We start from the raw sequence: 17,645 nt of genomic DNA on the forward strand, positions 1-17,645 counted from the left end.
ACCTATTGTGAATAATTGTCATTCATTTAGGAGTCTTTGGGTCAAAGGCGGTAGTGAGGTAGTGACCGTGACCCGGTGGCTCAGCCCGAGTCAGTGCCCTCAGCATACTCAGTTGCTGTGAGAATCTGCCTTGGAGGTGTGGCCTAATCTAACACTACAGGCCTGCCTAGGACAGCATCTGCCAGCTGACTCAAAGTGAACACGGCAACCTGGAGCAGAGATGAGGCATGGAAATATATTTCCACAAATCCCACCACAACTAACAGTACCGCCAAGCACAGGCCTTGCCTGAGGCCCCATCGCACAGCCAAGCATTGCACAGTCATTAGCTCTTTGCTAAGAGTTAGAAAAGCCACAGCACAGCTAGAAAAATGGGTCAGCGGTTAAGGAGTTTTCCTGCCAAACCTAAGGATTCCAGCGTAAAGCCGAACGCACGAGGTCGCACGTGGTCTGAAGTTCGTTTGTAGTAGGTAGAGGCTCTAGCGCACCTATTCTATCTGCATCTTTCTTTCTCCCTCATTCACTCAGCTACATACATACATTCATACATACATACAAATAAAAAAAGATAAAATATTTTAAAACTAAAGAACAAGAAAAGCCGCAGCAGCATCAAGCTTACAGAGACCTTTCTTACCTGGAGTGCTGCCAGGGGTGTTTGTGATTAGGGCGAGGCCTCCTGAAGCCAAAGTCCTCTCTCCAGCAGCAGCCGTGTTTATAGTGGTCCCCTGCAGCCGCTGGAATGTTTTCAGAGCGATCATAAAGTGTCAGAATAGCTGGCCCACATTAACTGGTCTTACCAGTTGCTGGTGCTCTGTTGAGGGGTTCCCCACTCAAGCCAGTTGTCTTATCAAGCAAGGGTCAAATTGGCCAGGCCCACAATAGCTAAGCTTATTTGAAGAAAAAAAGCATACATTCTAGGGCTGGGGAAGATGGCTCAGCAGTTAAGGCTCTTGGATGGTGTTGCAGTCAGGTTCGCATTGCTGGTAGAACTCACCCAACCAAGAGCAGCTTCTGGGAAAAAGAGATTTATTTTGTCTTATAGGCTCAAGGGAAAGCTCCACGATGGCAAGGGGAAACGATGGCATGAAAAGGCAGTGGACATCACCCCCTGGCCAACGTAAGGTGAACAATAGCAACAGGAGAGTGTGCCAAACACTGGCATGGGGAAACTGGCTATAACACCCATAAGCTTGCCCCAACAATATACTCCCTCCAGGAGGCATCAATTCCCAAATATCCATCAGCTAGGAACCTAGCATTCAGAACACCTAAGTTTATGGGAGACACCTGGATCAAACCAACACAGCTGGTAAAGCCAAAGGACCCAGGTTTGATTCCCTAGAACCTACATATAGCAAATAACAAGGTAGTGCTTGCATCTGAAGTTCATTTGCAGTGGCTGGAGGCCATGGCATGCCCTTTCTCTTCTATTCTCCCTCTCCTCCCTCCCTTCCTCCCTCTCCCCCCGCCCCTTTCTCTCTCAATTTTTTCCAAGATTGGGTCTTGCTCTAGCTCAGGCTGACCTGTAATTCACTATGTAGTTTCAGGGTAGCCTCGAACTCACAGTAATCCTCCCAAGTCTGGAATTAAAGGCATGTGTCACCATGCCCAGCCCATAAATATAATTTTTTTTAAAAGAAAGTACACATTAAAGGGAGATGATGTTAAAGACCTGTTGTTAGCTATCTTATTTGTAGTAGTACAATGCTTGTAACAGATGCCTTTAGGAAAGATGAATCCCTTTAACCTATCTCATGGCAGATGCAATAGTCCTGTGTCAGTGGTCAGTGGGAGACCACACAGCTGTGCAGTTGAGTTCACTGGCTGTGATGGCAGAGAGGCCAGTCTGATTGCTTCTGTAGCTTATCTGAGTGCTCATCGGCTCTGCCTAATATGGATGGGATCACTCCTTGGCCCTGATGAAGACTAAATGAGTTAGTAACCAAAAGTATTCAAGAAGGGAGCAACATATTACATGGTTCCAGAGGACACATGGGCTCCATGTGGGAGTTTGCTCACAGTTTTCTCAGGCAGGGTGAGAGACAGCTAAAGGAATGAGTTGGCCTGCAAGGCACAACTTGTCTGGGAGGAATGGGCTCAGTTTTGGAACTATGAAGCATCCTCGCTGTTGGGCAGGGCAACTTTCCTCTGTGTTTTTAGAAAACTTGGAATTATAAAGGGGATTGACTTCCATAAATTAGAATTTAATGTCTGAGTTAAGAAAGGGGGTAGGGGGGCTAGAGAAATGGCTTAGTGGTTAAGGTATTTGCCTGTGAAGCCAAAGGACCCAGGTTTAATTCCCCAGGACCCCCATAAGCCAGACGCACAAGGGCCACATGCAACTGGAGTTCGTTGCTACCTCTGCCTCCCTAGTGCTGGGAGTAAAAGTGTGCGCCATCACACCCAACCAAGTAAAATATTTTTCTTTGAAAAAGGTAGTGTTTGGGCTGGAGAGATGGCTTAGCAGTTAAGTGCTTGCCTGTGAAGCCTAAGGACCCTGGTTTGAGGCTCGATTCCCCAGGTCCCATGTTAGCCAGATGCATAAGGAGGCGAACACGTCTGGAGTTTGTTTGCAATGGCCAGAGGCCCTGGCACACCCATTCTCTCTCTTCTCCCTCTCTGCCTCTTTCTCACTCTGTCTGTTGCTCTCCAATATATAAATAAATAAATAAACAATTTTTTTAAAGGTAATGTTTGGGGGCTGGAGGGATGACGTAGTGGTTAAGGAGGCATCTGCCTGCAAAGCCAAAGGACCCAGGTTCGATTCCCCAGAACCCATGCTAGCCAGATGCACGAGGGGGCGCACGCCCCAGAGTTCATTTGTAGTGGCTGGAGGCCCTGGTGTGCCTATTCTTTCTCTCTCCCTCTTTCTCTGTCAAATAAATAAATAAAATGAAAAGAAAAAAAAGGTAGTGTTTGCTAGAACATGAACAAGAAAAAAGTAGGCCCTGGGGCAGAAGAGATGGCTTAGTGGTTAAGATGCTTGCCTGCAAAGCCAAAGGACCCAGGGTCAATTCTCTAGCACCCATGTAAAACCAAATGCACAAGGTAATGCCTGGGTCTGAGTTCATTTGCAGTGGCTAGGGGCCCTGGCACACTACTCAGTATCTGCCCCTCTCTCGCTCTCTCAAATAATTATTTCTTAAATATCTTGTGGTGTTTGAGAGAGAGAAAGAATGGGCACACCAGGTCCCTCATCTTCGACAAATGAACTCCAGACACATGCACCACTTTGTGTGTCTGGCTTACATTGGTCCTAGAGAATTGAACCTGGGTTCTTTGGCTTTGTAGACAAATGCCTCAACCACTAAGCTACCTCTCCAGCTTTAAATAAGTATTCTTGAAAGAAAAAAAAAACGGGCTGTGTGCACAATGTGCCAATCACTTTGGCATGCAAACGCTATTATTTTTCTGCATGGGACAACCTGGCATCCCTGGGGTAACAGGCCCTGGCAGGGAGGCACAACTTCCAATAATAGCATTCCTGTAGCTTGACAGTGCAGAGTTCCACGTACACCAGGGTTTGGGGTTTGGTGGATCATCTGCCACTTGTCACTGGACTGTGGGAGTAAATACACCTGTATTTTCTCTGACTTTTTCCCTTTTGCTATCTTCTTTGTAATACCAGTTATATTCTAGGGTCCCGGCCCTCTTTTTTTTTTTTCCTTCGAGGTAGGGTCTCACTCTAGCTCAGGTTGACCTGGAATTCACTATGTAGTTTCAGGGTGGCCTCAAACTCATGGTGATCCTCCTACCTCTGCCTCCCAAGTGCTGGGGTTACAGGTGTGTGCCACCATGTCCGGCTCCAGCCTTCGTTTTTTAAACTGTTGCTTGAGGACTTTTGTAACACTGTGGAAGTGCTCTTGAGCAGCCCTTCCATTGCCCCCTGTTGTCGTCATCTGCACAGCAAAATGGCAGCTGCGCCTAGAGGCAGAGGTAGGAGGATTGCCTGAGTTTGAAGCCAGCCTAAGCCTGTGTAGTAAATTCTATATCAGCCTGGGCTAGAGGGAGACCCTATCTCAAAAAGCCAGAAATACTAAAAACAAGAAAAGAAAAAAGCAGCTGGGACCATCCCTACCTGAAAGGGATGTTGCCTAAAATAAGGTGGTGGCTTTAATGTAAAAATGTCCCCACAGCCTCACGGTTTTTGTTTTTGTTTTTTAATATTTTATTTATATGAGAGAGAGAGAATGGGCACGCCGGGGCCTCCAGCTGCTGCGAACAAACTCCAGACACATGCACCACCTTGTGCATCTGTTTTACATGTGTCCTGGGAAATCGACTAGATCCTTTGGCTTTGCAGGCACGTGCCTTAACCACTAAGCCATCTCTCCAGCCCTACTTTTTAATATTTTTATTTGAGAGAGAGAGAGAGAGAGAGAGAGAGAGAGAGAGAGAGAGAGAGAGAGAGAATAGGTACACTAGGGCCTCTCATCACTGCAAACTCCAGAGGCATGCACCACTTTGTTACTGGCTTTACATGGATACTAGAGACTTGAACCTGGACCTGCAGGCTTTGTAAGCAAGTGTTTTTAACTCCTGAGCATTTCCCCACCGCCCCCCTTGTTAGTTTATGAGTTTCTCATGCACACACTGCCCACTAGTCAAGTGTCGAAGATGTAGTTGTTCAGCCTCATGTCTCCTTTCCTTCTTTATAAAATGGGAATGATAATTGTGATGTTTGTTTAGGAATCCACAGACATTACCCGTAAGTGGGTTTCTGAGGTTGCTTCCAGGGAGGATTGACTAAAGGAGGAGTCCTTCCCCCAGGGTGAGCCCTTCCCCCAGAGTGGGCAGCCCCTCTCAGGAAGTGGGGGTCCTTTATCTAAGGAAGCTTGGGCAAGGGAAGTATCCCCTCCTCCCACGTGGCTGCTTGCTGCTTTCCAGCGGGGACTGAAGAGCAGCATCTCTCCAAGACGCCTCCAGGCCTTTAGTGCTGGCTGGTGATGCTGAGGCATCCAGCCTCATGGCTGGATAGTATAATACAGTGTAATATAGAATAAAAGTAAAGAAAGAGCTGACATCAGGGCAGCAGACTCCGTTGTTTGCAGTGCTCTCTCGGAGCCAGAGAAGATCTGTTGAAGTCTGGCTGCCCTGAGAGCAGCGTGCTAGAAGAGCCTGTGGAGAGGCCTCAAGAGTCCACTGCAAAGGCTCTACCCCAGCCACTCCTGGCTAAGAGGAGCAAAAGGAAAGAGTGGTTTCAAGCCACGGTATTTCAAACTAAGTTTCATCACTTAGTAGTCAGTCATTACAACACTGATTGCGAAAGTCTAAACTTATTAAACAGATGAATGAGTTGCGAGTGGGTAGCCTCCAGCCTGGGAAGAGCTGACTCATGCTGAATTTTTGCTTACAAAGTCTTATATAATAACCATACTCCTATTCAATATCAGAAAGAGCAGTGGGAGGGGCTTATTTTTGAGAGTTGCAAGATACCAATTTTTCTTGGTGTCTATTCATGTTTTTGTTGTTTGGTTTTTTTTGAGCTAAGGTCTCACTCTAGTCCAGGCTGACATGGAATTCACTGTGCAATCTCAGGCTGGCCTTGAACTCACAGCAATCCCATATCTCTGCATCCCTAGTGCTGGAATTAAAGGCAAACCCCACCACACCCAGCTTGTATTTATGTATGATTGCAGGCCTGAGATATGTGTGTGGAGGAGATCAAAGGATAACTTAGATGTCAGTCTTCATTTTCCACCTCCTTTGAGGCAAGATCTGCTGTTTTCTGTTTTCAACCTGCTATTGGATTTTCAAGCAGGGTCTCACTCTAGCTCAGGCTGACCTTGAACTTACTCTGTATTCTCAGGCTGGCCTCAAACTCACGGTGATTCTCCTACCTCTGCCTCCCAAGTGCTGGGATTAAAGGTGTGTGCCACTATGCCTGGCTAATACACTACAACATTTTAGACTGTTGTAACTTTATTTTACCATACATAGACCCTCTGTGTTGAGAAATCATTTGCTCATCTTGATAATTTAGGCAGTTGGGAACTGCACTGGGAATCAGAGTGACAGCTCACCATTGCCCCTCTGCTTGGAGTTTCTGTGCCAGACCACATGCACTCCAGCCAGCTAAAAGGCTGGCTGCTCTTGGGTCAGGTGCCTATTCCTGGACCAATGTAGCCCCCTGGAGCCTCCACCAAAATCATGGTCTTTGCCAACAACATTCTGACAACAGTTTAGACTTCTGGCCTCCATCATTATAGGGGAATAAATTTGGGGTTTTGTAAAGCCACTACGTTTGTGACAATTTGTTGTAGCAGCCATAGTTAACTAATGCAATCCATTCTGTTTCACTTATAGAAAGGGGGTGTGGCCTGGGTACGCTTCCCTCAGCAGTGGCTGTGGTAGGCAGGTGTGTCCCTCTGGTGTGGGTTCTGGGTACTATGACTGGTCAGTATGCAAGGAGGGTCTAGTTTTTACCTTCTCTAGTAATAGATCTTGAAGCCCAGTGTGCCTCTCACTCACTTCAGTGGAAGCCACAGCCAGGCACGGCTATATCTATCAAAGAAGCCACACACAGCAAGTTACTCCCCCAGCCCAGATTGGCTTCCACTCAAAACACACTTGGTTTCCTGTCTCTGTGTTATGGTCAAAATTGCTATTTATGGGCTGGAGAGATGGCTTAGCGGTTAAGCGCTTGCCTGTGAATCCTAAGGACCCCGGTTCGAGGCTCAATTCCCCAGGACCCACGTTAGCCAGATGCACAAGGGGGCACATGCGTCTGGAGTTCGTTTGCAGTGGCAGGAAGCCCTGGCGCACCCATTCTCTCTCTCTATCTGCCTCTGTCACTCTCAAATAAATAAATAAAAATGAACAAAAAAAAAATTTTTTTAAATTGCTATTTATGCCAGGTGTGATGGTGCACGCCTTTAATCCCAGTACTAGGGAGGTAGAGGGAGGAGGATTGCTGTGAGTCCAAGGCCAGCCTGAGACTACTAATTTCAGGTCAGCCTGGGCTATATCAAGACTCTTCTTCTAAAAACAAACAAACAAAAAAAGCCATTTGTTTCCTCAATTTCAGGATTTTAGGATCATGATTGACCAAATCTTATCACAACCATAAGTCATCTGTTGATTTTTTTTGTTCCCCTGAAAATGACTGATTTTATTCATTTTCCTGTCCTTTACTTTGTTCTGCCATCTGACAACTACTTTTAATTATAAAAAATCACTTTGTTCTAACACAGTTATTTGCTCCCCCCCCCCCACAATCTTTCTGCTTCCTAAGCAACTAACTGGTTCTACATTTCTGTAGAAAGTAATTCAGGGGAGGGACTAGAGAGATGGTTCAGCAGTTAAGTCACTTGCCTGTGAAGCCTAAGGACCCAGGTTCAATTCCCCAACACCCATGTAAAAGCCAGATGCACAAGGTGGCACATGCATCTGGAGTTCATTTGCAGTTGCTGGAGGTCCTGGCGCACCCATTCTCTGTCTCTAGATATGCTTGCAAATAAATAAAAAATATTTTTAAAAAGAAAAGAAAGTAACTCAGGGAGGTTCTGGCTCTGCGCAGAAGGGCAGAATGCAGACCCAGCACATGCTCGGGGGTTCTCTGAGTGGAATGGTGCCACCAAGTCTAAACTTAGGACTGGCCTTCCTGTCTGTTTCTAAAACTTATTTGGATCATCTTGGTATAGACCAGTGATGTGCATTTTTCAGATACTTCCTGTCCCTCTGGGATTTGGAGCAGGGAAGCAGCATGGGCTGGGCTGTAAACAGCCACATCCTGCCTGCCAGCTCACACCAGCTCACACCTCCTGGCAGGGCCTGTCATTCCTAGGGGACTTGCCAGGGCGCAGGGAACCCAGGACTTCCTCTGATATGATTCATCCCAGGCCTTTGGGAGCAGTGAGTCAGCAGGGCCTGAGCCATCTGCTTCTTTCCCAACTCCATATGCTTGCCTCTCAGCACAAGGAGGTTTGAATCAGTTGCCCAGGCCTACTCAGTGAACAGGGAGGCCATGACTGTAAGACCTGTCTGTCAGACTCCAGAGGCCAGGCTCCCGCTCCAATCCAGCACTCGGGAGGCAGAGGCAGGAGGATTGCCATGAGTTTGAGGCCACCCAAGAATACATAGTGAATTCCAGGTCAGCCTGGACTACTGAGAACCTACCTCAAAAAAAAGAAAAGAAAAAATTATCTGAGGGCTGGGGAGATGGCTCAACAGTTAAGGCACTTGATTGCAAAGCCTAATGGCCAGATGCATTTTCCCACTACCCACATAAAGCCTGGTACATATGTCTGGAGTTTATTTGCATTGGAAAGAGGACCTGATGTGCCCATTCCTCCCACCACCTCTTTCTCTATCTCAAATAAACAAATGAAATGTTTTGTTTTCTGAGGTAGGGTCTCACTCTAGCTCAAGGTGACCTGGAATTCACTATGTAGTCTCAGGGTGGCTTCGAACTGAAGGTGATGATCCTCCTCCCTTCTCAACTATTTGGATTAAAGATGTGCGCCATCATGCCCAGCGAAACTTTTTTTAATGATCTGAAACAATTACTAGACACAATTAAAATTTTCTTTTTTATTTAAAATATTTTTATTTACTTATTTGAGAGAGAGATACAGAAATATGCAGGTAAAGAGAGAGAGAATGGGCATGCCAGGGCCTCTAGCCACTGCAAATGAACTCCAGATGCATGTGCCCCCTTGTGCATCTGGCTTACGTGGGTTCTGAGGAATCAAACCTGGATCCTTTGGCTTTGCAGGCCATAACTGCTAAGCCATCCCTCTAGCCCTTTTTTTGGTTTACCAAGGTGGGGGTCTCAGTCTAGCCCAGGCTGACCTCAAACTCATTCCTACCTCTCCCTCCTGTGTGCTGAGATTAAAGGTGTGTGCCACTATGCCCAGTTTAAAATCTTTCTTAAATGACTTTGATACTGGATACAATTTAGACAGAGATTAGTAAGTGGCCTGAAGAAACAATCTTCACCATAGAGAACATGAGTTTTCATCTGGAGCTAACACTGTAGCCAGCCCCCTCCTGTAGGCACTTGGAAAACACCTGCTGCGGGATTAAGTTAGACCTGAGCACAGTAGACTGACCTTCAAACAGCTCCTGCAGCTCAGCTTTATAGGGCTCCTGGCTTTGCTGCAGAGGAGGGACTGCAAAGTGAATCAGACCAGCCTCACTCTGTCCTGTACAAAGCGAAGGCGATTAGTTAGCGCTCCTGAAGTCCCTAGATGAGAGGCCTGGAGCAGAAAAATTTTATTAGTCATATCTTCCGAGCTGCCCCACCCCCCCTCCTCAGCATTTTCCAGTCTCGGCCCCAGGAAACTGTTCTTTCCAGTTACTCCAAGCCCTGCCTACACGTTCCTTTTACTGACAGAAAAGCAGATGTGAGGAAAGCCTCTTCTAGTTTTAAGAACTGTTTTTAAGTCTCTGGAGGTTCCTGACATCATGGGTGAGTCTAACACTGCTGTGTCATCTGGACTGGGTTCCTGTTGACCAGAATAGGAGAGGTGCCCCTGTAGCCCTCCCTTACACAGCATGATCTTTGAAAGCCTGTTTTTCGTCTTTTTAAAAATATTTTTCGTTTTGGTTTTTCGAGTTAGGATCTCAGTCTAGACCAGGCTGACCTGGAATTCACTATGGAGTCTCAGGGTGGCCTTGAACTCACGGCAATCCTCCTACCTCTGCCTCCCAAGTGCTGGGATTAAAGGTGTGTGCCACCACACCCAGCTTTAAAGAATATTTTTAATTGATTTATTTGCAAGCAGAGAGAAACAGACAGAATGGGCGCATCAGGGCCTCTAGCCACTGCAAACAAACGCATGTACCACTTTGTGCATGTGGCTTTACATGGGTAATGGAGAACTGAACCCAGCCAGATATTACACTTTGCAGGCAAGCACCTTAACCACTGAGCCATCTCTCCAGTCCTGAGAGTCTGTTTCTTATCAGAGAAAATATTCAGGCCTGAGGAAATATTTATACATCCAGGATGTCACTCAGTCAACAATGGAAAAAAAAAACTGCTGTTTTGTGGGTGTGTAAAATATCAGCTCACATTTATTTCTGATTTAGCACCTAAAAGCAGTTGTTCAGTGACAGATTTACTAGAGAAAAATGTGTTGAAAATGTGCATAGAAAATGCTAAAAAGGTCTCAATCGTTGATTCTTCCCACCATTTCCAGGGTGGGACCAGGTGCCAAAGAAGAAACCTGCCCTCCAGGCAGAGGTGGTCCCAGCACTTGTGATCTGCAGCTTGTGGAAGGGGAAGGCTGCCGTGCCCGCATGATGGCAGGAGCCACCTGCAGACCACACGCTCTTCCTAGTCCCTCTCATACAACCGCCCATAGAGAGCCGCTGTCACCAGACCAGAGGACAGTCCACTCTTCCTCAGGAAATAATGGTCATTCTCCCAGCCGAGCTGCTCGGGGGTGTCCAGAGTCATCCCCGAGGTTAGAACCATAGGAAAGATGTAGGAAGTGCTGAAGTTTCCCCACAGGTGGAAGTCGAACACCCCTTCGGCCTCTGTGACCTCCTGCCCACAGGTGTCAAGGGCAAGACCCCCACACTTGACCACGGCACACACTTGGATGTAGTAGGTGCCATGCACTGTGTGGAGGCCATCAAACACGCCCAGGGTGTACAGCTCTTTGGTCAGGGTGGGCCTCTTGTACAGCAGGTAGCAGCAGAGGCTGTTGGAACAGACCTGGAGGGAGCCTTCCTTTCCCCAGATGGGAACCAGGGTGAAGTTGTCATACATCATCTCAGAGTGGAAGGTGGGGGGTGCATTCACGTTCCACTTGGTAGCCTGGTCACAGTGTACTTCTTGAGCATCCTTCTCACAGGAAGGGTCACTGGACAAGAGTTTTAAAAATTTACCATGGGATGGGTCTGTCTTGCTTGTGGTATTTTCTGCCCCAATGAGACCAGGTGGATTTTTGGCTACCTGGGCAATTATCAGGTGACCGTGGGAGCTTACCATGTCATGGTACCAAAAGGACTCAAGAGGGGTGTGTATGCCACTCCCTGTCATCCCCAGAGATGGGTGGTGGATGTTCGCTGCCAGAACATTGACACCAAAGGCAGTGGCAAATGCTTTCTGGATCTGAATCGCAGCCAGGAGTGGGAGCTGGTTCATCCAGGCAGTGGGGTACACGATGTGCTTCACCTCGGGATCTCTGAGGATCCAGACGGCAGGGTCGAAAAAGAGGATATCAAAGCAAGTGAACATGCCAAACTTGCCCGCAAAGGGGGTGTCAAAGGTGATGTGATCCACTCTGGCTGGGGTGTTGAACGCAGCCTCAAAGTACAGGTTATGCTTACGGTAGTAGTCCACAAGGGTTCCATTGTTGCTAAACACGACATTTGTGTTGAACTGGTATCGCCCATCACTTGGACACCCTGGGTCACTGCTGAAACACGTCTGTTTCGTCCCAAGATTGGCCACCAAGAACATCTCACCTTTGATGGCCATACAACTCAGGCGCTGGAGGACCTAGAGGGAAAAATAAAAAGGCCTAAGTATTGCTGTGGAGAGGGTTCAGTGGTTAAGGTGCTTGCTTATAAAGCCTGATGGCCATGATTTGATTCCCCTGTACACATAATAAAATCAGATGTACAAGCTGGTGCATGTGTCTGGAGTTCACTTGTTCACTCTGCTCTTTCAAAATAAATATCTTTTTATTTAAATTCAAAGCCAACTGTGGTGGTTCATGCACTTTACAATCCCAGCACTCAGGAGGCAGAGGTAGGAGGATTGTCATGAGTTCAAGGCCACCCTGAGACTACAGAGTGAATTTCAGGTCAGCCTGGGCTGGAGTGAGTCTTTACCTGGAAAAAAATTTAAAAAAAGTTTAAATTCATCTATTTCTTGTGTAATCCACAAGTGCAAAGATTCACAGCAGAGTAAATGTCACGTATCAGCCAAGAGGCTCAAGGAGTTTGGATCTGATTTGTAGGTATGAGACTCTCCTTCAACCTCAGTCAACATGCTGTGGCTTTTGGCCACCAGCTTCATTCAGCTTGTGAAGGGGAAGGCTGGACTCACCACCTACCTCTGTGTCATTGAAACGGTGGGGCTCCAGGCATGGGTTCCACCTGATTTGCTTTGGGGATGGCATGAAGTCCAAAAATGGGTAAATGGATGTTCTTGTGAAGTTGAAGCCATGAATGCCATCCTCTGGAAACACTATAATCTGCACACCCTGTAAGTGACACACCACAGCACAGTGTGACCAGATAAGCTGTGAATACTGTCCTCTGGAAACACTACAGTCTGCACACCCTGTAAGTGACATACCACAGCACAGTGTGACCAGACAAGAGGAAGCACAGCTTTCATTGACCAACCATAAAGGAGTTATTCTACCAGGAGCTCAGTCATAGAGAAACTGTCTTGCTTAGGCCAATCCCAAGGGCACAAAGATAGGGTCCCCTGGGAACAACTGTTCCTAGTATCAAGGAGCATGTCAAGGACAGAGTAAGTCTGCTGAAAGATGCAATGCTTGGCAAGTGAGCAGTCAGGAGGGACTGCAGTTCTTATTCGTGCAATGGCAGGTGAGCTGATCCTGAAGGCTGAAATACTGGGCCTATTCATGGATGTGGCACCCCAGTCCAGTGGTCTCATCTAAGGCACTTGGGGAACTTATAAAGAAGTGATGGATATAGGGGGAGTGGCTCAGCAGTTAAGGTTCATACTTGGTTGCAAAGCCCGCTGGCCCCAGGTTCAACCCCCAAACCACCCATGAAGTCACATGGATGCAATAATTGACACAGTTGTCTGGTGTTCATTTGCAGTGGCAAGAGGCTCTGGTACACCATTACACACGAACACACATATCAACAAATAAATTAAAACACCCATGCAGAAGCCCATCACTAAAAAGGTCTACTGGATTGTGTGTAACAATGTCTATTTAAAAGGTGATTCTTAAATAAAATATTTTAAAACTTTTTTAAAAAGAGCTGGAGAGATGGCTTAGTGGTTAAGGCACTTGCCTGCAAAGCCAATGGACCCAGGTTTGATTCCCCAGGACCCACGTAAGCCAGATGTACAAGGTAGCACATGCATCTGGAGCTCGTTTGCAGTGGCTGGAACCCCTGGCATGCCCATTGTCTCTGTCTGTCTGTCTCTCTCTCTCTCCTTTCTCTCAAATTAAAAAAAAATTAAATATTTAAAAGGTGGTTCTGAGAAGCCAAGGTTGGGACTCCCAGAGTCAGGGTAAGACCCAAAGTACTGATCATAACACAAAGCAATTCCCCATTTGGGAAGCAGGAGGCACCCTTTATGATGTGGTCCACCCTATAGGCCTCTTCCCACATCCCGGGCTACTCTAGGCTTCCTGTGACATGTGCAACAACCTTAGGACAAACGTGGCAGCCCTCAGTGCCACATTCTCCTGTTCATTCCACTGCTGTGGATTATTATGCCAAGCCTAGTGGAGAGATGGCTCAGCAGGTAAGGCACTTACCTGTGAAGCCTAAGGGCCCAGGTTTGAATCCCCAGTACCCACATAAGCCAGATGCATAAGGTGGCACATGTGTCTGGAGTTTGTTTGCAGTGGCTGCAGAGCCTGGCATGTCCATTTTCTCCCTCTTTCTCTCTTTCAAATTAAAAAAATCGGGGCTGGAGAGATGGCTTAGCAGTTAAGGCGCTTGCCTGCAAAACCTAAGGACCCAGGTGTGATTCCCCAGTACCCACACAAGCCACATGCACAAGGTGGCACATGCATCTGGAGTTTGCAGTGGCTAGAGGCCCAGGCACACCCATTCTCTCTCTCAAATATTTGAGGGCGTGAGAGCTGGCTTAGCAGGTAAGCGCTTGCCTGTGAAGCCTAAGGACCCTGGTTCAAGGCTCCATTCCCCATGTAAGCCAGATGCACAAGGTGGCACATGTGTCTGGAGTTTGTTTGAAGTGGCTGGAGGCCCTCGTGTGCCCATTCTCTACCTATCTGCCTCTTCTGTCACCCTCAAATAAATAAAAATAAAAAACGGGGCCAAAGGATGGCTTAGTGATTAAGCCATCTGCCTGCAAAGCCAAAGGACCCTGGTTCAATTCCCCAGGACCCATGTTAGCCAGATGCACAGGGGGCACACGTGTTTGGAGTTCATTTGCAGTGGCTGGAAGCCCTGTCATGCCCATTCTTTCTCTCTCTCCCCCTCCCTCTTTCTCTGTCAAATAAATAATTATAAATTTTTTTTAAAAAATTTAAAGTATTTAAAAATAAATAAGATAAATAAAATGCCAAGCCTAGAACATAGGCCCTGGAGCTGAGGGCAGAGCAGCAAGGTGTAAGTAATGGAAAGTAACAGGCCATTTTAGGCACTTATTTCTGGAGTGTACCACAAAGTCTTTTTAGTTTTCTCCCACCCCCAGTGATAAAAGCTTCAAACTACAGAAAATTTGGAAAACAGAAAAAATGAAAAATTCATAATCTTGTAATACAAAGAGACTTATTGTAAGTGTCATCACTTTTCTCTCTGTGTATATAATTGAGATGACAGTATATAGTTTGGTATTTTGGCCCTTCTCATCAAGAACATTAAAATTACCATTTGTCATGGCACATTATAATTAAGATACCATAGTTTTGCCTCTGCAATTAGTCATTTGAATCCATTCTCTGGAATAAAAAGAAAACTAGCCGGGCATGGTGGCGCACGGCTTTAATCCCAGCACTCGGGAAGCAGAGGTAGGAGGACCACAGGCCACCCTGAGACTAGTGAATTTCAGGTCAGCCTGGGCTAGAGTGAGACCCTACCTCGAAAAACGAAAAAATTGAAATAGAAAACTATGGTGGATATCTGCATAAGGTGTGTTCAAAACAGAGTTAATGAGTGCAGTACCCATGTCTTTGAGTCCCAGTCAATGTTTTAGAATAAAGTCAATTTTATAAGTGAAGTGGTAGGTTAAAGAGTAGGGAAAGGGGCTGGAGAGATGGCTTAGTGGTTAAGCGCTTGCCTGTGAAGCCTAAGGACCCCAGTTCGAGGCTCGGTTCCCCAGGACCCATGTTAGCCAGATGCACAAGGGGGCGCACGCATCTGGAGTTCGTTTGCAGTGGCTGGAAGCCCTGGCGCGCCCGTTCTCAATCTCTCTCTCTCTCTCTCTCTCTCTCTCTGTCTCTTTCTGTCACTCTCAAATAAATTTAAAAAAAATGAACAAAAAAATTTTTTTAAAAAAAGAGTAGGGAAAGTTTTGGCCAGATTGGTGGCACACACCTTTAATCCCAACACTGGGGAGGCAGAGGTAGAATTGTTGTGAGTTCAAGGCCAGCCTGGGACTACAAAATGAATTCTAGGTCAGCCTGGACTAGAGTGAGACCCTATCTTGAAACACAAGTCAAGTGTAGGGAAAAAATTCTTAGCACACACTGCCAAACAGCTTTACATAAAGGTTACACCCCAGCAGAGTGAGGCTGCCTCTCTAGTGCACATACTGCAGTGACTGAGTAAACAAAACCCATCAAAGACTTAGGAGCAGGCAAAATGAAAAAGGCATGCCATTCCAGGTTAATGATTTGTAGGCTCATTCAAGGTTTATGCTGTTGATCTGTTTATGTAGATAAAAATAAAGATATGCCACTGCTTTATTATTATTTATATTTATTTTTTGGTTTTTTGAGGTAGGGTTTCACTCTAGCTCAGGGTGATCTGAAATTCACTATGTAGTCTCAGGGTGGCCTTGAACTCTTAGTGATCCTCCTACCTCGGCCTCCCAAGTGCTGGGATTAAAGATGTGCACCACCACACCCGGCTCACTGCTTTATTTTGTTAGTTAAAGATCACCTCAGAGCTGAGGAGATGGCTTGGTGCTTAAAGGCACTTTCTTGCAAAGCAAAGCCTGATGGGTTTCATTGCCTACTACAAACATAAAGCCAGATGCATTAAGTGGTGCATGTATCTGGAGTTCACCTGCAGTGGCAAGAGGCTCTGTTGCGCCCATTCCTTCTCTCCTTGCAAATAAATAAAAATATTTTAAAAATAAAAAAAAGATCACCCCAGAGAAGTGGAGGCAGGGGCCTCCTGAGTTGGAGACTAGCTGGGGCTATACAGTGAAACCCTGTCTCAAAAACATAACAAAAGCCTGCCCTAAAGATTACAGCTGTGCTGCCCTATAGGAAATAAGCCAGTTTCACATCTATCAGCAAGTTCATTACACCATTCACTGGCTGATTGGCAGATACATTTTCATTCCTCAAATTCTCCTTCAGTAACTAATGAGTTAAACTTTCCAACCTATATTTGCATGAGTCATACTTTATACTTAAAAAAAAATATTAAACTGGGCATCGTGGCACATGCCTTTAATCCCAGCACTTGGGAGGCAGAGGTAGGAGGATCCCTGTGAATTCGAGGCCAGCCTGAGATTACATAGTAAATTCCAGGTCAGCCTGGACTAGAGTGAGATTCTGCCTTGGAAAAACAAAAAGAAAGTTTTGAGAAAGAGAGAGACAGATAGAGAATGGGCACATCTAGCCACTGCAAACAAACTCCAGACACATGTACCACCTTGTGCATCTGGCTTACATGGGTAGTGAATTGAACCTGGGCTCTTAGGCTGTGCAGGCAAGCACCTTAACTGTTAAGCCATCTCTCCAGCCCCAAACTTTTTTTGTTTTGTTTTGTTTTGTTGTTTTTCAAGGTAGGGTCTTGCTTTAGCCCAGGCTGACCTGGAATTCACTCTGTAGTCTCAAGCTGGCCTCAAACTCACAGCGATCCTCCTACCTCTGCCTCCCAAGTGCTGGGATTAAAGGTGTGCACCACCACTCCTGCCTGAATTTTTTTTTTTTTTTTTTTTAGTTTTTCCGGGTACGGTTTTACTCGGGTCCAGGCTGACCTGAAATTCACTATGTACTCTCAGGATGGCCTCGAACTCATGGCAATCCTCCTACCTCTACCTCGCTGAGTACTGCAATTAAAGGCATTGCACCATTATGCCTGGCTAAACTTTTTTTTTTTAATTAACACTTGAACAGATATTTTCCTTCATTAAACACAAAGCAAAACCTGAATAGTCTCTTGCATGCTGCACTCACTGAGCACAATTTGGCCAGGAAGCAAATCTGCTGGGACACACCTCTAGGGCTGGTGTGACAGAGTACTCCTAATGTTTTGTCAAGAACCTCCAAGGAATGAGGGTCACCAACTTTGTGACTGGCAGCCTCCTCATCTTCAAACTGGACTCTTGATTAATGCCCCTGCTGGGGGAGAACTATGTCTCCTGACATGACATTGCAGAGCTTCTGTCTGCCCTTACAGCAGGCTTGGTATGTAGTGATACTGGCTCAACCTGTCTGAGGAGCTGGGTTTTTTGTTGTTGTTTTTTGTTTTTTGTTTTTCGAGGTACTCTCACTCTAGCCCAGACTGATCTGGATTTCACTATGAAGACTCAGGGTGGCCTCGAACTCATGACAATGGCAATCCTCCTACCTCCACCTCCCGCGTGCTGGGATTAAAGGCGTGCACCACCATGCCCGGCTGAGGAGCTGTTTTGACACACAGCCAGGCTAAGGAGCTGAAACATCTGAGAGCATCAAAGAGTGATCCTGACTGCTCCACCCTGCTCCTGGACCTCCACAGTGATGGAGTTGTGTCCTGCAGTTGTCATGGACTCACAAAACCATGGATGTCACCGCTGGGGACAGAACATGAGAACCCCAAGCAGAGGTTCCCAGTGGTCTCAG

At 46.5% G+C, this 17,645-nt stretch overlaps 1 protein-coding gene across 4 annotated transcripts in view; it reads right to left on the reverse strand.

Moving 5' to 3' along the window:
• Positions 1–9,992: 9,992 nt before the first annotated feature.
• Positions 9,993–17,645, reverse strand: part of Btd (biotinidase) — a 34,594-nt gene continuing 26,941 nt past the window's right edge. For all 4 annotated transcript variants that reach the window (XM_045135852.1, XM_045135851.1, XM_045135854.1 and 1 more), the window contains 2 exons: positions 12,018–12,167; positions 9,993–11,458 (listed from right to left, as the gene is read on the reverse strand). In XM_045135852.1, the coding sequence (XP_044991787.1) occupies positions 10,286–11,458; positions 12,018–12,167 (1,323 nt within the window). In that variant the 3' untranslated portion in view covers positions 9,993–10,285. The remainder of the gene's footprint in view (positions 11,459–12,017; positions 12,168–17,645) is intronic.

The sequence above is a fragment of the Jaculus jaculus genome, chromosome 16 (genome assembly GCF_020740685.1).
Source record: "Jaculus jaculus isolate mJacJac1 chromosome 16, mJacJac1.mat.Y.cur, whole genome shotgun sequence".
NCBI classification, from domain to species: Eukaryota; Metazoa; Chordata; class Mammalia; order Rodentia; family Dipodidae; genus Jaculus; species Jaculus jaculus.